Genomic DNA, 24,993 nt, shown 5'->3' on the forward strand with positions numbered 1-24,993 from the left:
CCACCCAAATCCAGGATAACCATCTGGCCAGGTGTTGGAGTCGTCAACAACCACAGGACCTAAACACACTGTTGCTGCCACAACGCTCTGCAGAGACAATGTCGGATACATCTCCTAGCGCCATAGACTCAAATAAGGAGGACCTGCTGTCCTGCTTGAAGGGCATGGAGTTAAGAATGCATTCCAGACCCAAATAGGGCAACTATGAGACGACCTTAAAACTTCACTACAGGAAGTTCGTAAGGAGATCAATGAGCTGGGAGAGAGAGTGGACACAACGGAGAATGGCCTCTCCAACCTATCAGAAGAAGCTAAACAAGCCAGCCAGTTGCTGGACCAGTTAGCGGTAGCTACGAATAACCTTGAGCTTCAAGTGGAGGATCTTGAAAACGGATCACGCCGATCCAACATTCGCGTTAAGGGCCTACCAGAATCGGTTCCAGATGGAGATCTGCCTGATACATTGCAGCAGGCCTTCGGTAGCCTGCTACTAGACATTAAACCGGAATCAATAGAGTTTGACAGGATCCACCGAGTTGGGCCCCGCAGACTGGAACCAGGAGCTCGCCCTAAGGACGTGCTGGTGGCACGAACATCCTATGCCATAAAAGAAAAGATTCTGAAAACTGCCAGAGCCACCACCGATTTGACAATCAATGGGAGCTCGATCCAGTTGTTACAGGATCTGGCACTCTCTACCCTACACAAGCGGCACCTGATGCACCCAGTGACGAGAATTGTGCGGGATAAACCAATCCCCTACGGATGGTTGTACCCGTTTGGCCTTACATTCAGTTGGGAGGGAAGACAGAAGAAAATCAGCACCTGTGATGAAGGCCTCGCGTTGCTGGGAGTGGAAGAGAACCAAAGCCGAGAAGAGAGTGGTCGCATTCAAAACAAACAGCAGACCGGGGCCAACCACACGAGTGGTCTAGATCACGCAGGAGCAGACCTAGGAGAGAGCCGCACCTTAGAGGTCCAACTATCACCTCACCACGTCGGGAAGCTTAAGGTTGATAACCCGGGACGCCCCGGGGTCTCCGGCCAAAGATGCCTACAGCAACATCCTAAAATAAAAGCATACACATTTACAGGCCTGCAGAGGCGGAGCAGGGAGGTGCCGAACCTTGGAATCCAAACCGAGACAGGGATCTCTGAGACCGCTCGGGAGCAAAGCCCTATATAGGTACTCTAAGCCCCAGTTTTTCAGAAGGGGGGGGGGGATTATGGGAAATCTCGGTCACAAGGGCCACATGGGGAGGGAGGATTGGGGGGTGTAGAGAAGCAAAACACAGTGCAAATAGCGGCAGTATGAAACAGAATAGAATAAAAATGCAAAGAGCAGGGACGGGCATCATTGAGGTGAATTGGGAGCGGGCCACAGAGAGAGGGGACCCCCCATAGAGGAAGGATGGCAGAATCTAATGTAATTTCCCTGAACGCACAGGGGCTACATTTTCCGACAGAGGAGCGCCATACTGGAAAGGTTGAGGGCTATGAAGGAGTCTATTGGGATCCTGCAGGAGACCCACCTCCTCCCGAAAGATGAGGAGGATGTCCCACCAAGCTTTCCCACAGCAGTTTTACGCCTCCAGCGGGGAAAAGAGGGGAGTTGCTATCCTGATAGGACATGACTTAGAGTTCAAAAAGCTACAACTCCGAAAGGATAGTGGGGGAAGATACCTCAGGGTTAAGGGGAGAATAAAGGGCTGTCTGTATACAATCCTAGCTATTTATGCCCCCAATGAACGGCAGGACGTATTCCTCTCGAACCGCCTAACCCGTTTGGGCAGCTGGTGTGAAGGCCAGCTGATAATAGGCGGGGACTTTAACTGCGTCATGGTCCCGGTGCTAGATAAAACCCTCCCCCCACAGCGGCGGACCAAAAGAATAGGCAGGCACTGGGACGCCTCTTCAGAGAATTAGGGGTCATAGAGACGTGGCGATTCTTCCATGAGGAAACCAAGGAGTACACCCATTACTCGGCGGTTCACCTGGGCTTTTCCAGGATTGATATGATCCTAGTATCGGCTACGCTAATTCCTCAAATAACGTCAGTAGAAATAGGGGTGGAACACTGTTCGGATCATACTCCTGTCATGGTGGGGGTGGACTGGGGAGAAGAAGCGCGGAAACAGAAGCCACCTTGGAAACTAAATGAACTCCTCCTGAAGGATATAGCGATAAGGGCCCATATAGAAAGCACCCTCAATAATTACTTTAAAGAAAATGACAACGGGGAAGTGAGCTGGGGGGGGAGGGGGAATATGGGATGCGGGGAAGGCAGTGATTAGAAGGGAGTTCATATCTCAGGCAGCAACGTACTACAGGAACAGGTCCCTCAACAACTAGAGAGAGAGTTGAAGAATGTCGAAATTCAACACAAGGCCCGGCAAACAAGGAAGTCCATGCGCGAACTCAGGAAAATCCGAGCCCAGCTCGAGAGCCACATGGCAGAGCGAGTGACCCAGACACTATTAAACGCGAAACAGTCCTATTATACACATGGGGGCAAGGCAAACAGATTCTTGGCCGCTAAATTGAGGAAAAGGAACGCCCAAAACTACATTACGCAACTGTACAATAGGCATGGCATCCCCCACACAGCGGAAGCAAAAAAGATGGAAATAATATTGAAATTCCATGGAGACCTCCTGTGTAGAGAGAACCCTGGACAGGGCGAAACAATATTCCTACATTCACTAAACCATCCGGCCACGAATCACGGAGCAAGAAAGGAGTGACCTGGGAAGCCCGATCACAGCACAGGAGATCAGTGATGCAATTTCAGCGCTTCAGATGGGGAAAGCTCAAGGCCCGGACGGCTTCAGCAATGGCTTCTACAAAACGTTTTGCACGCAACTTCTGGCCCCATTGACCAAGCTCTACAACACAATCAGGGAAGAGGGTCGAGTGACGCCAGACATGGGGCGATCCACAACCATACTGCTATTAAAGCCAGGGAAAGACACCCGTGAGTGCTCCAGCTATCGGCCAATCGCTTTGCTAAATACTGATGCGAAAATATACACCAAAATCTTGGCAACGAGACTGATGAGGATCTTTCCGAGCATGATCCACGAAGATCAGGCAGGTTTCATCGCAGGCAGACTTACACAGGACAATGTAAGAAGAGCAATAGATGTAGGGAGAAGAACGCAACAAGCAATTGCAGTGGCCGCCCTGGATGCAAAACAAGCATTCGACAGTATGGACTGGAGTTATCTGGAAATGGTGATGGAGGCCTTCGGATGTGGACCGAAATTCATAAATATGGTGCTCGCTAACTACCAAATCCCGGCAACTAGCTTCATGATCAACGGACAAAGCACAAAATACATCAAAATTCGCAGAGGTACGCGACAAGGGTGTCCATTCTCCCCGTTGATATTCGTGATGGCAATGGAGCCATTTGCCACGCGGGTTAGGCAGGACGCCGAAATCAGGGGCCTGAAATTTGGTCAGACAACTCACAAAATTGCACTATACGCCGATGACCTAATGCTTTTTATGAAAGACCCAGAAGTAACGATGCCCTCGAGCAATGTCACAACTACAGGAATTTCGGGAGGTTTCTGGATTCACCATCAATCTCTCGAAATCCAAAGCAATGAACATTACGGAGAAGAGAGAAGTGATTGAGCACTTAGAGAAGGCCTTCCGAGTGCCGTGGGTGAAAGACTCACTGGAGTATCTGGGGATTCGCCTAACGAGTGACCCGCATAAGCTATACAAAACAAACATACCCCCCCTATGGAAACGGGTGCAGGACGATATGCTCAGGTGAGAAAACCAGGAACTGTCGTGGTTCGCCCGAATCACGGCAGTAAAAAGGACTATCCTCCCCAGTCTTCTCTGTGGTGGGAGCCATTCCAATGACCATTCCTACGGCCAAAATCAAAGAACTGCAAAACGCAATATCCAAATTCATTTGGCAGGGGAAGAAACCTAGGGTCCAGAAACGCATCATGTTGCGCCCACCGCTGCTCGGAGGCCTAGGAGTGCCGGACGTGAAAGGCTACATATTGGCAGCTCAGCTAGCCCCAATGTTACGGTGGGCTAACCCTGATAATCATAGTCTGGTGTCAAATGGAGCAAGCGGCCACAGCAACTCCTCTAAAAGCCCTAATATTCCTGAAAACAGGGGACAGAGAGAAAGGGGGCCTTCTTCTGGAAGCAACCAGGTGGTCCCTGCTCAACTGGGACACCGCCCGGAAAAGGAAGGGAATCCCACGGGGGCTAGGCCCTAACTCTCCATTAATGCACAATCCGGATTTCTCATCGGGCCTCCAAAAGAGGTTCTGGGACGGGTGGACAGGAGCAGAAGAATTGACCCTACACGATTTATACATTAACGGCACCCCAGTGTGCTTCACGGAATGCCAGCAGAAATTTGGTCTAGATGAAAATGAGCGATTCAGATATACACAGGTCAGGCACTGGATAACTCACCCAACAGTCAAACAGGCAGGCACAAGGACACCAACAGGCCTGGAGCTGACCTTACGGGAAGGGCAGACAACGAAAGGAGTGACTAGACTTTACAGATTACTCTAAGGCCCAAGCGGAAGAGGTGCTCCCGTACCAAGATAGTTGGGACAAAGATTTAGAGGTACCCTTGACATAGCAAGAATGGAGCCAAATCTGGGCGAGAGCACACGGTGCCTCCAGATGCACCACAATCAAGGAATCGGCATATAAATTATACCTTAGATGGCACCTGACCTCCCCCCCCCCCCCACCGCATCCACAAAATTAACAGGTCCTATTCACCTAACTGCTGGAGGAAATGCGGAGCGAAAGGCGACCTGTACCACATGTGGTGGACGTGCCCCAAAGCAAATTTATTTTGGAAAGAAATATTGGGCCACATCAAAGACATTACAGGGGTGGAGTTGCCGATGTCCCCAAAAAACGATACTGCTGGGAGTGCCTATAGAGTGAATATACGCAATGACAGGGCCCAGAGCCACTTTAATAACCCATCTGCTATCAGCTGCGAGAATGTCCCTAGCACAGAATTGGAAGGACAAGTCAGGTCCACAGACTGCATGGTGGTGGGTTAAGATCTGGTATGTTATGGAGAAGATGTGCGCCCTCAATGCCGGAAAGTACACAAGGTTCCTAACAATATGGTCGCCCTTCCATGACCTAGTGAAAGACAGAGCAGCCCATTACTTCAAGCCTCGCCTACTCGGGAACATACACGTTATTTGACTCTTAACTGTGTTATACCCAAGACTCATTTACTCACCGGGAAAACCTCCCATGTTCTCTACAACCCAAAAGTGGGTGTTCAAATGTTACAGGTTTAAGAGGGTATAAAGGGGGGGGAGGGGAAGGAGGAGAAGAGGAGATAAAATAGAAAACACTCAGAGGCTAATAGACAAATGTCACCCAGAAGAGTATACAACAGGTGACGTGCAATGTTCTACCAGACTATAAAGACTCAACATGGGGTAATGTATTTGTTTCGCTGTTTTGTTGTCGAATGCCTTCGATTAATAAAGTTGTTTAAAAAAAAATGGATGGAGGTGCTAGGGGCCACCAGTTAGGGTTGCAATTACTCACCGGCGCACTCCCGAGCAAACTTCGGCAATCGAGTCCACTTCGGTTGCAGGTTCAAGTGCGGCAATTTGGCAGCACTGCAGCTTTCATCGATGAAGATACAGCGATGACTCCCAAACGGGACAGTGGCGATTTCTCTGCTCCTGGTGGATGGATCAGGGTAGTTTCATTGCAGCAGGCATCGGGGGCAAGAGAGGCACAAATGCAGCGCACCTGCAAAGGTCATCACCACAGCTGGGTGACACGGTAACCGTATATGCTCCGGTTCTGGCGCACTCGTCTGACTTCCGACCTCGGAACGGCAAGTGTACGAAATTCAGTGTGAGGGTGCCGTGAACACAGAGCTAGCGATATACCAAGTTTCGAGGGCCTCCTCGAAACGGCGGCGGTATCAGGGCAAAGAGGCTTCGTAAGCTGGTCAGCCCACTGTTTGGCCCAGGGACACTTCCGAGAAGGCTTACTTGCAGGTTTTGATGAAGGGGCTGAGAATAGTTGGTCCCACTATTCCAATGGGTTGAAGCGTCTTTGTAGACCTTCCAGGACGACCAGATTCAGAGGGACGACAGCGGACTCAGGGTGCCAAACCTTCCAGCGGTTCCTCGGCTTCTTAGTTTCAGGATACCTGGATCCTATTCTTCGTTCAGTGAGAACTCCAGAGATCGACATAGTATGGGTGTTTGGGGCCTTCTCTTATCCAGAATCTCCTTTGCACCAAAACGAAGAGGACCCAATGGGAGATCTGCTCTCATACAGGCATAACATAACGTGGACCAATCACGGACCATGGTGGTCCCAGGCATTCACAGCACTCCCGACTCTTTGGCACCCAGGATGTGTATTGGAACCAGGTATTCCAGTCCACATCCTGGAGGCACAGGCACACACGGCATGCAGAAACCCGCGAAAGCTTGGCGTTTCGCGGGAGAATACTTGCCCAAATAAGGACTGACCCGGGTCGGCTCGACCTGGGGAAGGTGAAGGGGCAAGATGGCCAAAGTATAGGACAAAGAACCTCGTGGCATAGCCATTTTGGAGCCAGGCCACCTATTCGCGCCAAATGTAGTAATCACGGTTTACATGGCAAGAAAGGGTTAAAAATATACAAAAATAAACTGCCACCAGCCCTGTCCAAGGCATATCTGCACTTCTCCTAAAAAATCCTTCGAGAGTATCTAGGGCCTTTGGATATGACTAATAGACCCAAGTGTACTGTACTGGAAGGTATATTGTACACTTGTTACATGTTGCAGAAAAGTTGCAACATTGGAAAGGACTAAGGGAAACAAAGTCTCCCAGTACTTACTGTCTTAAGGGCATGTCCGTTTCCCCATAAGAAGTGAGTGAAAAGCCCAGAGGAGTGCAGCAGAAGGCTGGGCTCCCCTGGTAAAATCCGACTATGGTGTAAAACATCAGCAAAAAGTTGGGGGATGCACAACTTGAGGAAAAATTACACATGAAATGGAAATCTTCCCTAACATGTTCGCAAAGTGAATTTCGGACACGTCACCAAAAACCACACATACTCTCATAGAGGGAGTATTATTTTTAGGTTATCCCTTATGTTTGGGATTTTTTTAGCACCCTGTAGCGATGATTGATATTCTGGAAGCCATCCACCCAGTTGGTGGAAAAAAAACCTTTAGGAAACTCCCAGGGGGTACATGCTTCCTCTGAATGCAGATGAGACCAGATTTAATTTGAACTGTCTCAACCCACTTTCGCTCCTTTTGGATTTTTAATTGAGTAAAATTTATTGATGTGAATGTGTGCATGAGGGACAATTTCTCTCGCTATCCCTATTAGATAGGTGGTGCACCGCCGACCACCTAGGGAGAGCTTGCCCTGACAAGGTCAGGGTGTGCTTCTTGTGAGGGACAGCTTGTGTTTTGTGATACTAGTACGGATAAGAATGCTACATTGTGTGTAACATATTTACTCGTTTGCCTGTTCATTTATGCTAAAGAAAAACGATAAGGTATAACCGCAGGAATGCAATTGAAGCGACTATAGCTTGAAGCTATTCCCCTGGTGTTTCTGAAGGGGTGTGGTTGGATAACTTTGCGGGGTGTGGAGAGGTCTGCTGTGGGATAGGTGTTAAGCTGTATTGCTTGCGCCCAGTAGACATGGCTGGTGGAGCTCCGGGGCTCAGGAAGACGTTCCCTCCATCTCGCACTTGACCAGGACAGTACCTAGTTTCCCTGTCGATTGTCCACTCAAACCCCCCCCCCCCATCTGAGCCAGAGAGACTCTGTGCTACTATCCCTCGCACGCCCCAGAGCCTTTTACAATGCCGAGGTTAGACCCCCTCCTGCCCGCTCTGCGATCAAGCAGCGCTTCTACTGGGGACGGGTTCCGTTGCACATTTCCCACCATCTTTCAGCCGTCGAGAATCCCTGGAGCTGTAAGTAAAGAAAATTTGAAAGGTTTGTGAGCCCCAGCACCACCCCCAAAATCCTGTGGCAAAATGAACTATGCCTTGGACCACAACTGACCCACTCTCTCCAGTCCAGCCTTGTAACATGCTTGAAATCAATTTGGCTCCTAAATTTCATCCCACACTGGTGGGGCACACAGGTGACTGAGTGGGGAGCGCCATGATGTGACTCCCTTCACCACTCCCCCATGCATCCATATGTTGCACAATACTGCTAACGTGCTATGGTCTCTGGTCCGTCCTCACAGGCCCCACACCCACTCGTTAACCAGCCGCAAGAGTTGGTTTTCTTGAGTGACCCACTGCTTTTCTGGGTCCAATCTAAGATGGGGTATAAGCACCCAAACAGTACCGCCCTATTATTCCTCACCAGGTCCGGCAGCCTATTCTCTGCCTTTTGCCCTACTACAAGTAGCGTAATAGCCTATGCCTAAGGTCATCGAACATCCTCACTGGCACCTTAACCGGGAGCATGTGAAAGGCCTTGGAATTCTCAGAAGTATGGCCATCTCTAACGCATTAAGTCTCCCCAACTATGAGAGTCTGCTTAACCTACCTGTCCAGGCCTCTGTAAAGGGCTGCCAAAAGGAGGGGGGGGGGAAATAGTTGGCCTCCACTAACTCCTCGAGGAATTTTGTTCCGCTAACCCCTAGGTATTGCAGAGAAGCCATACTTATGTCTCCCAATTCCCGCAGTACCTGCACCTCTGAATCTCCCTGTGCCCCAAAGGGGAAAAAGATGGACGACTTCTGGTTAGTCTTGAAGCCATACGCCCTAATAATCTCAAATGCTGTTGGAACCGAGTTGCGGGGGTTCGTAAGGTGCAGCAGGATGTTGTCCGCATACAGTCCTAGTTTATACATCCGACCCCCTACCTGGATACCTTCCACCCATGATGCCCTCCTGAGGATTTCCACCAATGGTTGCAAGGAACTAAACACTAAAGTTCCTCATTGGTCTTGGCAGTATTGGGTCACAAGCCTGTGGCTTGTGTTGATTTTTAAATGTGTGTTTTTGCTGAGTTTTCTGGCTTATCAGTGAACTGCTGGCACTTAGCCAGGAGGGAAATCTTCACTGCAATACACCTGGGTTAAGGTGTTCTCTGACCCCCCCCCCAACCCTTTCTCCCCAATGTTTTCTCTTGTTATAGTAACCACTAAATGGTGCTGTTACGCTCACCTGACTCCCACAGAGGCGCTGGCCTGGTTTGCGCTGCTGACCTCTTCTAAGGTGATGCGCAGGGTTCGGAAGACGGACTGGACCGGGCCCCCAAATCTGGCTTGTCTGGCTCGCAGAAGTATCCTTCTGTAGGTGAAAATAGGGGATTAACTGTCTGCGGGGTAATGCCATCGGCCTCCCACTTTCCCCTCTCACCCTTAGGGTCTGGAAGGACGAGCTCTCCATCCTGCTTCTGATGCAGGGGCGCGTTGGTATCCAGTTACTTCACTGGATTTTCGGATTGGTGAGAACCAAACTTGCTTGGCTTCCAGGTAAGTTTTTTGATAAGAGTTTCCCCTTGTGTCCATGCATTAATGTACTAATGCTAGTGTCTTTTTCCCCATAGGGGCTGGGGTACGGAATGCCGGGGAACAGGCACCGACCCGAGATGAGAGGTGAAATTCTTGTGGAAATCAGGTAAGTCTTTAATGAGCGTTTTTTGGTAATGTCTTTTCATTCGTTCATTAACGCTGATGTCTCTTTTTCCCCTTAGAAAATGCCAGGATGCGGCGCGGACCCGAAATGAAGAGGGAATGAATCAACAGGTAAGTCTTAACATGGAGATTTAGCTTTCCTTATTCCCTTCTCTCTCTCACCTTTTGTTCTGGTCTTTTTCTCCCTAGGCGCTGGGGCGTGACTGCGAATCCGCCCTGTAAAGGTGAGTGGAATGCGGCGCTGCAGCGATCGACGCGATGAGCTTTTAAATAAAAGTTTTCCTTTTCAGGATTGTCGGCGAGATGTCTCCGGGATGCGGATTTAGCAGGTTAGGACTTTTCCTTCTTCTGTTCTCTTCTTCTCTTCCTTTGCGGGTGATCCAGGATGCTGGCAGGCGTGGCAGAAGTCAGGATGCAGGAGCAGACACGGTGAGCGTCCAGCTGCTAGATGCAGAACAACGCGAAGCACGTGTGGCTGTTCGGGTGGGGTTCAAATAGCCTTGGAAGAAGTTCCAGGTATGTATCCTTCCTCCAATCAGGTATGTATCCTTCCCCGACCACGCCCGGATGGTAAATTAGTCCCACAGGTAAAGTAGTTCCTTTCAGGCCTCAAGGAGGCCGGGATCCTGCAGCATGGTCTGCATCAGGTAAGTGCACCCAAGCACTCCCATAATGAGCCTGGCGCCTATGGCGCCAGGACTCTGTCCAAAGGGCCCCTATATGGGGTTGCTGGGTCCTTCCTAGGAGACTGGATGTCCGCTTTTGGGGACGCAGGGCTTGAACCGGCTCCCCGGGAGCGGGCATCATGACAGGTGCATGCCACATTCTTTCTGAACTCCAGAGGATGAGATTCTTGCAGTGTCTGCTGTATATTTGCACAGCTCAATTTGTCCCGTAACCGTAGTAAGTCGATGAGATTGTCCAAGACTTGTACCCAGTGCTCCAGATAAGATTTTGAACTGGGAGCATTTGTTTCTCTCAAAACTACTCTTTATTGGTATTTCTAATATTACATTACAAACTCGCATGAAATCCCTCCTCGGAAAAACACCCCCGTCCCATGCTCATCCACCACCCCTCCCACTGCCCTCTTCCCCCGCCCCCAGCCCTCGTGCACAGCAAGTTCCCATTCACTCCAGAAAGTGCATCCTAAGGAGATCACTGTCTTCCTGTTGAGAAATGTACAAAGGCTCGAGACAGACGCTACAGTTTGTCTATGGTAAGATGTATTTCCCTGGCGAACTCCTCAAATGTCCAGTGTAACATCCTTCTGAGAATCAGAGTTCCAGAACCCTCCACAGCATACTGACGACTTTCCATTCCACTGAGGATTGTTTACCTTTTGACCATTGCCTAAAGAAGTTTTGGAGTATAATTCCCACCTACTAAGGGTGACCGTTCTGATACCACTGTTACTGATTCAAGAATTTGGAGTGAGAAGTTATTTATTCCCTCCATGAGTTAGTTGCAGCATACAGAGAATACCAATTCAGAGTATCCAGCAGCTACTCTTTTTATGAAAACCAAGGATCACAAGCCTGCAGCCCATCCATGAGAATGCAGGCTGGTGTGGCAGAAATGAGCGTCGCAGGTAATGTTTGCTGAGTGGTGCAGTCCTGCAGTCACTCCTTTCCTGGCTGATTCTGTGGCAGTCTTTCTACACTGCCTATCCTACTGGCTGACTGGGAGGAGCAAGGGTTCAAAAGCCCAGTTTGGCCGCAGAGCGGTTGCTGAGTGGTGCAGTCATGACGGGCAGGTCAGCAGTGGAGGAGCATGAGGAGCGCTGTCTGAGAAGCTCACGCATTCGTCAGGATGGCGTTTCATCACATGAGAAGGAGAACAAAGATAAAGAAACCGGGGGGAGGGGGCGGAGAGGCGTCCGAACCTCAAGGTAAGAGACAGGAGGGCCTAGGGTCCCCCGCCTCAACATCAAGACGCAGAACACTGCGAGTGACGGTATTAAAGCCTCTGGCTATCAATGCAAATATTAACACCACAAATTTTCCTGTGAACTCCCTTATTAAACTGGTATCTAGCACCCCTCCCCAACCTTTCCAAGCACCTCAGTGAAGAAGGCAGCCTTTGACTTGGGAGGAATCGCTATCCCTCCCTTGCTGCAGAGGGAGGTGACTGAGACATTGGGGGATAGTGGGCTGTTGGATCCTGGTACCATTGAGCCGACTACAACTTTCCTGAGGTCCCCAGCAAAAACAGACAAGGACAAATCACCCGTTACAAATGTGAGCCGGCCAATTCAAGACTTCAATAAAACTGTTCACACGCCTTTTGCGTGTGAGGGTGGTCCACTGGTCGCCAGTAACGCAAGATAAAGGCAAAGCTCCCGATAACATGAATCTCGCAACCCCCAACAGCAAAGAAATTGAAACCCCGCCTCCTGCGCGCCCGCTCACCTTGACGGTGGAAATGCTGATGGGGTCCCCTGGGGTATCAATGGCGGTGGCCCTCGGATGAGCGTGTCCCTGGGTGAGCAGGTGAAGTCTGTGGGGGAGGCTGCGCCTGTTGAGCTCGCTGGCGCTGCAGCATCAGGGGGAGACCGTTGGAGCTCTGATCCACACACCGGGTGGCGGTGGGCCTCCGGGCTCCCTGGTGAGGGCCCGCACCATGACGAGACTGGGCTCTCTCCAGAGTCAGGGTTGAGGGAGGAGGTGGGACGGAGCGGGGGGAGGGTGACTGCTGTAACATGCCTGCCAGCCCAGGAGAGGAGGAGGTGGGGCTCGGTGCAGCACAGCTGACTGTGCAGCACAGCTGACTGTGCGAGGATGTCGCAGCGGGGCTCATGAAAGAGACTCCAGCGTGTGCAGACACGTTGGATCTGAGGGAGGGAGCCAGAGAGGTGGAGCTGCCGGGTATTGAGCCTGCTCCCTGCTGGCGGCCTGCTAATCCTGAGGGGAACAAAGCTGAAAAGAGAAAGGAACGTGCCACAACAGCCTCTAAACAAAATAAAATAAACAAAGAACAGGGAAAAACTCAATAAAACCATATTATAGAGGATCAAGTCATAAGAACAAAGGAGTAAATCCCAACATATTCAATTATGTCGCAGACTTTCAAAAGAAATTACCGACACTGAGCTCTTAGAAGGTTTGGGTGGCGGTTGAAGAGGCAATTACACCAGCACCAACACCCAAGATGCCACAAGGGGAGGAGGATCCAAACCTGTCATCCAGGGGTCCTTCAATGATGTCAGGAACGCCAGTGCAATGGCATTTTGGGAACCCTCTCCCCCTTTCTGTGGCTCTTCCACATCCAAACACACCGGCGAAAGGGCTGGAGGTATTGAATCCTGACCTGAATGTTACCATCCAAAAAGGGACATCTCCATCGGAGGATGTGATTGGGGAACTCAACCAAGGGTCAAAGCAGGGAAAGCATACTGGTGAAGCCCCCTCTCACTGCCCGCCCACTCGGCGTCCAGTTTCCCAGAGCTCTCCACAGGGTAGGGAAGTGATGAACACTGCCAACATTGCTAACAAGTCTATCTTAAATGCACCTGATACCTGTCCTACCCTGTGCAGAAACGAAAGGGGTAGAAACACCTCTCAAGGAAGTTATAGAGACACCCCCCCATAAGAAAGTAGACTTAATGGGAATTATGTCAACAGTAACGATTGCTCTTGCCCCTTTTGGTAAACGGTACGAAGCCTTGAACGAGTCAATAAGAGATCAAACAACCGTTATGGCTTTAATGCACAACAGAATTTTATACCTAGTAAAATACATACTGTCTAGGGAAGCGAGACAAGAAAACACATGGGAGCAAGGGACATCTTGTGCACTGGTTCTGGAGACCAAAGCACAAGGAACCCAGAATCTAAGCTCGCCATCACTTAAAAACAGCAAGCAAGTAGTAAAGGAAAATAATTCTGGTACACAGGACAGTGGCTGCATTAACCTGGATGACATAGAGATAACTCAGGCGACATCCCCAATTACACCAAGTACTAAATCTCAAAACAAAACAGCAAATTCAAAACAGAAAGAACTTGACAGCTTCTTTATGAAGAAATCCAAAATCGCGACAAAGTAGTCAAAAGTGGGCAGAAGCCTGAAACTGGTGAAGACATGTGAGTGGTCCTAAAAACTGTGACCCCCCGGCCCCCCAGATCTGGACAGGCGCATTGCCGTTGCAAAGTAGAAAATCAGATCAGAACAGCGACGAGCACCCACCATCAAACAAACCCACGTCGAGAAAAAGGAAATTCTCTGAAGAAGAGGAAGAGGAATCTGGTTCTATCGAGGCTTTAATGAATTTAAGTACCTATACAGTCAAAGACTCAGAAGCAGACATACCGCGAATTACGGAGAAAGTAGTCAATAACGTCACAATACGACCAGGAGCAGCTGTTACAAAGACCAAGTTATATAGAAAAGAGTGGAATAGCGAGGATCTGTACAGAACACTGGAAGAAAAACGAAAGGCCCTTGAACCCCTCTCGTCAAAGACTCAAAAGAAAAGAGCACATACCGGCACCAGAAAAATGTGGTATGGGAAACAGCCCAAGACTACCACTGCTGAGAAAGGCAGAGGAAAATCATAAGCCAGTGAACCATCCCAATCCAAATCGCCATAACAAAGTGAGAGAACAGACCAGATGCCAAGTATCGTGTGACTCAAGTGAGGAGCAGACTAGGGGCTCCACGAGCAAATGCATTAAGAGCAATTGCAAAATTTTCCGAATGGAGAGAATAAGAAAAAAAACAGGATGGTTTCAGGTTAAGCTGGATCTCCACATTGAACATCTTCAACGAAGTACTGAACTTGCAGCAATGGACTCCACAAGATATTAAAATCATTGAACATTGTGAGAAAGGCAGGATAGATCGGGCATATCTACACATTCCATCTGTAATAGTGTCGAACATCTTGACGAAAGAGAGCTGTAATTTAAGGCACTTGGGTTACGACCTGATAGAAATATCAGAGGGATCAGCTAACTGAGTCGAGCCTGCGTAGTCGACCAAAAAGAAGACCGTCTAATGACAATGAGAGGGCAACACATAGAAAATCCAGATGGACTAGTGAGGATGACGGATCCTGCCAAAGCACCAAAACTTCATCACGAAGAGAACAGCATGGTCACCGGAGGATGGAAAACCGAAAGCAATACACTAGGGAGTTGGAAGGCGATTCACATAATAAAGTAAACAGATTCGCGGACGCAAAACCTTCAAGTAAATCAGAAAGATGGCCGAAAGGTCCTGGAGAAAAAATAAGGATCACAGTAGTTCAAAGTCCGCCAAAAATCGCCAGGAGCGAGGTTGGCCAAGAAGAAAAAGCGACAGCAACTCAGTCCAAACAGACATGGGTATCTAAAACCCAAAAATATTCAAGTAAGAACTAGCAATCGGTGGATGGAGTATCCCCGAAGGAGGAGAAGGACGACCAACACCATCTCTTTATGGGCTTCTGGAATGCACAAGGATTTTCCCACTTGACAATGGCAAAAGACGTGAATTTGGGAATATTCGACATCCTATGTTTGCAGAAGACATGGCTGATGTCAAAGCATCACCTGGATGGTTATGCTATAACATTTACCCCTGCGCAGAAGGGCAACGCCGGACGGCCGAGGGCAGGACTTCTGACAGCAGTCAGATCAGGAAGTGGTTTAGAACGTCTCGCTGAGGTACTGCCTTCTCCCTTCATCTAGGCCACCAGACTAGGGTGGCCAACGAACATGGGCGCTAGGGGTAAGAATTCCCAAAAATGTTTAATCATCAACACGTACTGGAATCCTGATGAGTCAGACACTGATCAATACCTAGAACAAATTGAGAAATTGCTGGAAGAAGAGTATGAAACCCATCTAATGAACTTTATTATAATAAATGGAGACCTGAATTGCTCCCTGGAGCCTAGCGAAAAACTAACAAACCAGGCAACTTCATCTTATAGGGGAGAGGCAAAAGATGGGAAAATCTAATGGACCAATGGGACCTCCACAATCTACACTGGTTGAGATCTAAGAAAAATAAGGAAATTTCAACGTGGCAACGAGTCGACCAAAAAAGAACAATCAACTATACCTTTGTCTCAAGGGACCTACTGAGCCTGATCAAATCTTTTAGAGTGGAAGAAACGGCCCACATTGACCATAATATACTGAAAACTACTTGGCGGACCAAAAGACCAGGGCAGGATCGCCTGACGCAAGGTCTAGAAACAGGCCCTAGAGGGAACTGTCTGAAATTAACGGCAGAAAAGCATCAGTACCATCATGAGGGCCTATAACAGCAACTCAAAGGGCACATTTGGGTCTTTAAGCAAACCCACAAACCTGGATTACGTTCCGCTACTGGAGGCATACCGTACAACAAAACATCGAGGAGATCATAATCGCGAAATACACAAACACAGCTATGACAGAGACTTGGTGCTGCAGAGAGCAATCTTGAGAATTTCAACGAATGGTGAAAATTTCAAAGTCGGATAAGTCGACCGAAAGGCTCCGCCAAGCCCAACGACAATATAAAGGTTGGTTGAGACAACATCGCACAAGGCTTTTGCAACTAGACGCCGAGAAAATGATAACACTTGCGACGAAAAACAGCAAAGAGTTCTGGTCATTAATTAATTTGACAACTGCAAAGATCAACAATAACCAGCAGAACAACATGAGTGAAGAACAATGGGTGGAGTTCTTTGAGACTCTTTATAAAAGACCCAAGAGTGAACTTTCGGAAAGCCATAGGCAAGAAGAGGCAGCGTGGGAAATTCCTTGCGATACAGAGTCGATTAAACTCAAAATCATGAAACTAAAAAACTCGAGCACTGGGCCGGACGGCATATCAAATATCGACTTAAAAATCAACGCAGAAAACTGGGCCCCCTTGATTGGACAGATTTTCCATAACCGCAACTTAGACAATAAGGTCCCTCCTTCTTGGAAGTCTGCAAACGTCGTCCCTATCTTCAAAAAGGGAGATAAAGAAGATCCAAAGAACTATCACCCCATAGCGCTCTTAGATGTTATTGGCAAGGTGTTCGGCTCTTGCGCCTTGGATGGTCTCTACAGCTGGCAAAAAAAACTCCACCTACACAGACAGGTTTCAGGCGGGCTTTGTGCGAAACATCGGCACCACTGCTAACATTCTTCTGTTATGCTGCCTCAAAGCAAAAGAGCTCCCCGGATATTCATGGCCTTCGTTGACCTAGTGCAGGCATTTGACCGAGTCAATAGGGTACGGCTATGGTCAAAATTGAGCAGCAAGAATTGCCCGGAGAAAATCTTGGCGCCAATAAAGGCGTTACGAGGACACGACCATGAGAGTCCGCCTGAACAGTGAGGGAGCTCTTTCGAAGGCAATATGCACCGCTCGTGGTGTAAAGTAGGGCTGCCCCAGCCCTCTACAACGCGTACATAGCAGATGTGGAAGAGGAGTTCAGTACCATCGGAGGCTTCCCTCCATCTTTAGGAGGTGAAAAGATCCAGAGACTCTTGTACGCGGACGATATTATCCTTTTAGATCAAACAGCGGTGGGGCTTCAAAGACAGCTGGGCGCCCTGCTTAAGTACCTAAAAGAGAACGACTTGGAACTAAACAAGATCAAAACTAAGATCATGGCATTTGAAACATACTCCAGGTCAGCCAATAAAGAAAAATAGAACGTGGAGAACGAAAGAATAGAAGTTGTAAAGAACTTCACGTATTTGGGAGTAACTCTAAGTAACAGCAACATAGAATGCCCAATGCAAGAGTCATTAATAGCCAAAACAAAGACTCTGAGTGTCCAAGCAAGGATGATCGACAGTAAGTTCGGGGAATACTCCAAGATACCAGTCCTGTCCTTCTTCAAAGCGAAAGTGGTCTTGTGTATAATCTACGGATCGGAAGCCATGCTGCAAATTCCAAGCAACCTATGGGACAGACTTGAAGGCCTATTTTGGAAGAGTCCTGGGCCTGCCGATGTCGGTCCCTATATGCCTAGGTAGACAAAAACTATGCTTATCCTCCATGAAAGGCTCTATCCAGAGGAACACCATGATGCTCTTCAGAAAAGTTATAATGAAGCCAACGGCACCAGTTTTCGAGATCCTGAGTAAAGAGCTAGACATCGGAAAAAAACAAACCGCTAACATGGGCCGATAGCTGTGTAAATGTTCTCGAAGAGGTGGCCCTGACGAGGGAGACTCTAATACAAAATCCAACTAAGGTGGTGACAAAACGTACAGAATTGGACTGGATTAAAACACAAGATGCAGCAATGTCCTATAAAATAACTCAGAATTTTCCCCAAGTTCCTAAGAAAATCAACGATGTCAGAGGATACCTTAAGGGGAAAGGCAAGTGTTGTGAGCACAAGGGTTTCCTCAATTTTTTAAGGGGGCTGTGGTATGTGAGGAGAGATACAGCAGAAAAAAACGTACATATACCACTAGCTACCCACCTCTAACACATCTGTGTTTTAGAGGTGGGTAGCTAGTGGTATATGTATGTTTTTTTCAGAGGTTACCTTAAGAAATTCCTAGACAAACGTCTGTGCCATACATTTCTCAGAATTGGATTGAACTTGTTAAAGACTAACGAGACGCAATTTAGAAGAGGTCTTGCTGAAACGGATAAGTGTCGTTTTTGCGACATCCATCACCGGGAAACAATCCACCACCTTCTGCTGACATGTAAAGGCACAAAAGAAGCAAGAGAAATCTACCTACTGAAATTCCTGGGATCCTCAACGATAGTTGAGGAAGATGAATGGTGGGCCCGTTTGATGGGTGGTGAGAGAACTGATTGGGTGGTGGCCGTAGTTCTTTTTCAAAGAAATCGGCCTAGTTGAGGAATACAAGATGGTCTCAAAAGGAACTTAGGAACATTTACTGAACTCAACCTAAAGAAGAACATTGTAATATTTATAGAATCTGGAGGACTTTTTATCTGAAAGAGAAACTTCTTTTTGTGAATGGGTTTCCTGGATTTTTTCTTTTTGTAAAAATTGTAATACAATTAAAATCAATAAAAAAAAAAATCATGTCCAGTGCAACAGCATGGTAAACTCTGTGCAGTGAGCCCCACCCCTCCCCTCCACAGCCAGTGCCTCTCCCTTCTCCCCTTCATCGTCCGTACTTCTCAAAGAAGGGGAGCCCACAGTCCTTCAATAATTGTCCTGGACTTGTCCAAAAAATGTGAGTTAATCCATATCATGTATCGCTCTGGTTTTTGCCACTCATTTCCTTTCCCGAGGCATGCGCAAGTTCTTCCACCACTGTGCAAGGCAGCATCTAGCAGTAACCAATATAATCTGTAGCATTTGTCCCTTTTCTGCTTCGCTCCCTTCCCCCAGCCAGACCCCAAAGAGAAGGAGCCAGGGCGAAAGCTCCCTGTGAATCCCATCCACACCTTTTATCCACGATAGTACCTCTATGATTTGGATCTCGGAGCAGCCCAACCAGATGTGGATGGTAATTCCCCCTTCTCCTGGGGCACTTCCAACAGTGCAGACCCTACCCCTTGGCCAAACTGGGAGTATTTTACTCCCTATTTTTTAGGTTGGGAGTAAAATGATATTTTAGGGAGTAAAACCGTCAAATTCCCAGTGGGGGTATTTTATTAGCCAGTAAACATGTTTTGACTAGAAATCAGAAATGTTTTGTAGATATTTTGTGATTTTCTTGTTGGGAGTATTTGTACTCCCTACTTTCTGTAGGGCTGCTTGTACGTACAGTGGTCCTGACATTGTTACGCAGATCAGCCTTTTTCCTCACCCATAAGGGTATTCATACTCGTTCAGTACCAAAACCACTTGTTATTGTCCTGATGCATACTCCCATAGAAGCCATTGGTAAAGTGGATACTTGGTGAAAACTACTTATTTTTTTAAAGGCTTGCACTGTGAAGCTCGGGGTGCAGAGCTGTTTTACCATTAAGACGCCCAGCATCTAGGAACAGGTTTGGTTGATCTGGTCTTCCTTGTTATTGTTCCCGCCCTCTTTTTGTGATGTATAGATAACTGGGAGTGGTGGTGGGGGACGCGTTTCAGAAGAGTAAGTAAATTGCTCACCGTATACCTTTTCCATACCCTTTCCTCCTCCATCCTCTGCAAGTTTAGCTCAAGCTGTAAATGATTAGGCAGGGCTTCCTTGCTGCACAAGCACTGTAGTCTCCTCTCCTTTTTTGAGACCGTCTAATATAGACGAGTAGGAGATTGGGGACTAGGAGCAGATACGTTAATACAGTGAGGAACTTTAGCCTTAAGAGAGGGCTTGCTTAAGATGGTCTTGATTTTTCTTTCTTGATGTTTCATTTGATCACAATTGCCTGGCCTTTTTTTACGGAGTGCGTGTTGTTCGCATGTACTTTTCAGTAACGCATCTTTGTTGTTTTGCAGGTTCTGTTTTTGCGTTGGCTGATAACTGTATTTGATCTTATTGAAGCCAAAGAACAGCTCCATGCTCTATATGGGATCCTCTTCTGCTTCGTGCAGGATGAAAAACTGGTATGCAGCAGTAAATCCATACACTGGCTTTACCCAATCTATGATCTTTTCTTTACCACTTCTCTGTAAGAGCTGTTTTTAATACATAATTTTAACAATATTCTGTGATATACATGGCTGTTTGTATAACTGCTTGCCATGGTGGAAAAGTTATTTGTTGTAACCCTGGACTAGAAATAATTGATAGTGACAAGCAGCTTAGTTTATGTATTCTTTAAGTCATATTTGGTATCAAAACAAATGTAACTGTACAACACCCACTAACATGTTTTCCTCTGATATGTTGTCTATTACTGAAGACCTACTAGCCTTTTAGAAATATGTATTTGTGACTTGCATCATAACAGATGCAAATTAAAGACGATTAATTATCAGATTCATCTAACAATGTCCTCTTACATGTTTCGTATCCCTTCTTATATGTGGCTTGAATGTCCTTTCCTGTGGCGTTGGAAGGGAAAGGAAACCTTACTGTAACAGCAATCTTGAAGCTAGAGAGCCAGTTCAACAGCCCTGCTCTGTACCCATGCTCCATCCCTCGTGTTACTGTTGAACTCTGCTTCCATTTGCCCTTATTAACACACCTCTTATCAGCCTCTTGTTTTCCTATCCCTGATATACAAACGCAACATGCCTGCTCAACTTGAAACTCCACAAGTGTACCTAGGTCCACGTTTTTTTTCCCTTTATGAGAGAGCAACTGTGCTACCTTTTTGGGAAGGATTCTTAATAAAACTGCTTACTTTAGTGGCAAAACATCTTCAGGCATTCTCAATGACTTTCAGATTTTTGTGGCAAGGAAGCAATGAGGATATTTATAACTGTACTTGTCACATAGTAAATGTTCTGCTTCTGTTCTTTGGATGATAGTTTTGGGAAGCAGGAGCCTAGCCGTTTAGTTATTTGGGACAAATGCTTGCTTCACATAGTATAGTTGTTTAAACAAAAGCATTACTTAGCCCCTACACTGCACATTCATACAAATGTTTTGTAGCTATCCCCTGTTCCTCTTGTAGGGACGTGCATTCCTGTTGCTAGCATATGCAGTTCCTATATGATCCAAACCTGCTGGTGAAGTTCCTCTTTAGCTTTAAGAAAATAATGCATGAGTTAAGTGTTTGGCGTAGTTCATAGTGTTGAATATTGGCCAGTGTCCCTGCTCTAAAGGCCCTCCACTACCTGAATTTAATGCCTATTGCTCTGGAAATCTACAAACTGTGAAAGTGACATTTGTCTGCATATAAGCCATGGCTCTCAACTTTCTTTTTCTTGGGCACCAGCAACCATATGCAGCCAAACCGGATCAATTTTATTCCCCAGGGGTTGGGCGATTAGTCACTGCTGTGGTGAACTCTTATCTGGCACGGTCACTCGGCTTGGAGTGGGGACTGTCACCTGAAAGAAAAATAAACTGGCCTGTTTGGTCAATTGAACAAAGCTTTGAGGTACCTAGTGGTCCCACAGGGTGAGTGTGACAGCCATCCTCCAGCCTGTGCCCTGTCATGAGTGACCTTTTCATAGACTTCAGGATTATCCAAGCTTGGTTATGGATTCAACAGCCCCAAGGAGTGCTTGTATGCAAGTTCAGAAACCAGACCGCCTTTATTGGAGCACTAACTTCTGCGATTGTGACTAGGGAGATCTGCTGGAGTTTGCCTAGAACTAGAGCAGGTGACGGTTTCCTGAGCATAGAGGTATGCCACCCATTTGTTAATAACCCATGCAACCACAACTATCAGAATTGCACTCCAGCAAGGGATCGAGGGTTGCAAGATCGAATTCTGCTTCGCCTCGACCATTGATCGTTTCACTGTGGACCTGTTGTAATGGAACTAATGAACAAGACAGCAATTGCTGCCATTCAGAGGCTCAAACAAAAGGGTAGGACAACCCAATTCCCAGGCCAGATTCAATGGCCTATGTAGGAGCCTTTATTAGGACTAAGGTTCTGGTGAGTTAACTGGTGTGGCAGGCAGAAATGTCCTAGGTGATTGAAGGGCAGTGACAAGTGTAGTGGAGATGGAGTCGGCGAGCAAAGCTATTGGAATAATGTGCGATAATAAAAATAATATTTTGGCAGTTATATAGCGCTACGAACCCTCAGGTATCTGAGCACTGCTTATTATTACCCACGGTGTGTGGTGCTCATTTATCGACCTCGTAAGGATGAAAGGCTGAGTTTGGCCCCGCCGGGATTCGAACCTGCGTTAGCAGGATCTGCACGGATGCCAAAGCGAGTGCTCTACTCGCTGTGCCACTTGACCGGCGATAATCCATGAATGAGAAATGTTGCATAATTAAGACTCCCTGTGGCCCAGATTGGTGGTTGTGGGGTGAGGCGGGCATCATCCTAGAATAGAGATGTTTTAGTGACCTTGGCTAGTTTAAACCTGGACCTTCAATAGGTGGACTAGGCACTTTCACCTTGTGTGGCTTGCAAATAGCGAGCAATGCAGTATACCTCTATGAAGAGCTATATAACCCAGACTATTTTGTTTTAGAGATCCTGGAGGAGAACACTTAAATCTGATCAGGACAACCTTGGCTGTTAATCTTTTTACCCTTCCTGACACTGTTGGCTTGGACCAATGCCAAGGAAGGGGAGAGATGCGTTGTCGAAAGAGCTCTTTACCTTGTAGGTGTTTTCCCAACTGCTGGCACTTCTACGTTAATCACTTTTAAACCTTTTTGAGTCTGTTTTGTTGATCTATCACACTGTCTGGAAGACTATGGCTCTACAAGGAGGCAACCTTCATATAAGGAGAAGCAGTTACATTGTCGGGTCAACAACACTTTGGGCACACCACAGCCTTTAAAGTAGTCCCTTCTGGGCTTACCAAAGGGCAGAATCTCTCATTAGTATTTTGAGACTGAAGCAGTTTGTTTCATGCAACAGCATAAGCCTACTCCAGCGGCATCATTTCTGTGAGGACCTTGAAGACCATAATTTTGCCAAGCTAAAACAAATCCCATTTGAAATGTGACAGATGCAGGTTGGTGAGATCGCAAATGGCCAGCACATGCAAAGTCCTATCCAAATCTTTGTATGGCTTCTGCTGTCTTGGAGTCCACAATACCCCTATAATGTAGTGGTCTGTGTTCATCTGACAAAGCTCTTCTAAGCTACATGCAGAAGGCAAACCGCTCCCAGTTTCGTAGGTATGCTCTTTGAATTATATGCTGTCTTTTGTTTCTTCTGTAGTCTGTCCAAACATTTAAACTAAACAGCCATTCTATCTTCAGTTTGCTACCTACAGAGATCCCCCCTCCTTTTCTGTTGCACAATTGGGCCGCTCTGGGGGACTGCGATTGTCTGCTCAATTGATTTCCTAATACCACAGTTTGAAATGTTCTTTAGGAATGTTCTCATAATATTTCCAAACTCATTAAATCCAGTCATAATCAAGGTGGTGACATGGAAGGTTCTCTTTGGTGTTAACGTGAGATTTCAGAATTGGCAAGTTTCAACCTCCTCTTTTATGTGATTTTGAGGGCTATTTATTCATCTAAGGTTTGGATTTTTAATATGAGGCCATTTGCCTTTTTTTTTTTTTAAACCTAATGCTTTTGTTAATGTTCTGACTTGTGAATTAAATTTGGGGCAAGCATTGATTTTAACTATCAACTTGGTACGCACTTGATGGGACTGTAGCCAAATAAAGAAGCATCCGAGACCTCCCTTGAGTGCTGGATTGAATCTTGTGTTATTTTTGAAGGATTTCTTTTCATTCAGGAGCTCATGGGCACTCTGCAGAATCCATTTTCCTAATGTGAGGGTCAGGGCAGCATGTGTTGCCTTTCCTAACCACTACGTCAATTATACATGCAATGTGCAAAGCACCCACCTGAGTGTTTTTTTTGTTTTTATTCGCTAGTTCCGTCGCTCACTAACTCGCAGGAATGCTGTATCAATTTGCTAAAAAATATCCAAAGTAAACCAGGGATGACTATGCTGGGATGTTTCTTTTCTATTTTTTTTTTTTACACTCTTGAGATACTCTTACATGTAATACCTGTAGAAAGGATATTCTTGAAGTGCGTGTTGTCTCCTGCTCACCGTGGTGAAGTGAGCAGTGGTTATTTTTTTTCTAGTCTTTCTGGCTATAAAAGGCGTATTTGATAATTGGTGGTAGTTTTCTGGGTGGTCAACATTAGGTTTTAATGAGTGATAAGGTGGCTGACTTGGGCGGCTATTTTAATTAAACCACTGTTAAGGTTTCTGCCGCAGCTCAACTTCTTTGCTGCTGTAATGAATTCCTCTGAAATGATAGTTAAATTCGAGGAAAACTGGATAATTAAAATAATTGGTCGATTATTTATTTTTTAATGCTAAAAGCCAGCTGCTAAGATATTAAATCCTCTGAGGTTTTAGGGTCTGTTGATACATTGCAAGATTTGAATACCTAGTTGGTTTTACAACGGGCAGTGATGTGATGTGATGTGGTTTTGCTCTACACTTTCTTTTCTTTTTCAATGGTCTTGTACCTCTTGTGTGTCTTACATACCAGTTTGTTTGGTGATTAGGATTTCCTCTATGTTCAAGGTTGTCATTTTTTTTAATCTTGCTAGTTCATAGTGGACCCATATATTTTTTTTTTGTTTTTTTCTGTGTAGCATTTTATTTTGAAGTTTTTACTTGGCAACATAGTTTTGTTACTTTGCAAAAGGTAGTCAAGGTGGATGTTGGGATTGTTCAGTCAGATTCGGGCTTTTCTTTGGGTTTGGGGGACATTTTCCTCTGAATGATCTTCATTTTATTAGGTTGTTTTAAAATATTTGCTCTTTCTGGGTGATGTGATTTTATCTGAGTGGTGTTTCTGTGGGTAGTTCCTATTGCTGAGTAGAACTTTGTGGTCAGACCAAGAGAGTTCAGCATGCTTGAT

General features: G+C 46.8%; 1 protein-coding gene across 1 annotated transcript in view; it reads left to right on the forward strand.

The window, feature by feature from the left end:
• CENPI (centromere protein I) overlaps positions 1-24,993 on the forward strand; it is a 1,093,019-nt gene that overhangs the window by 168,513 nt on the left and 899,513 nt on the right. Inside the window, exon 5 of the mRNA XM_069613020.1 lies at positions 20,003-20,110. Within this exon, the coding sequence (XP_069469121.1) occupies positions 20,003-20,110 (108 nt within the window). The remainder of the gene's footprint in view (positions 1-20,002; positions 20,111-24,993) is intronic.

This window comes from Ambystoma mexicanum, chromosome 5p (genome assembly GCF_040938575.1).
Source record: "Ambystoma mexicanum isolate Mex_15411 chromosome 5p, UKY_AmexF1_1, whole genome shotgun sequence".
Lineage (NCBI taxonomy): Eukaryota > Metazoa > Chordata > Amphibia > Caudata > Ambystomatidae > Ambystoma > Ambystoma mexicanum.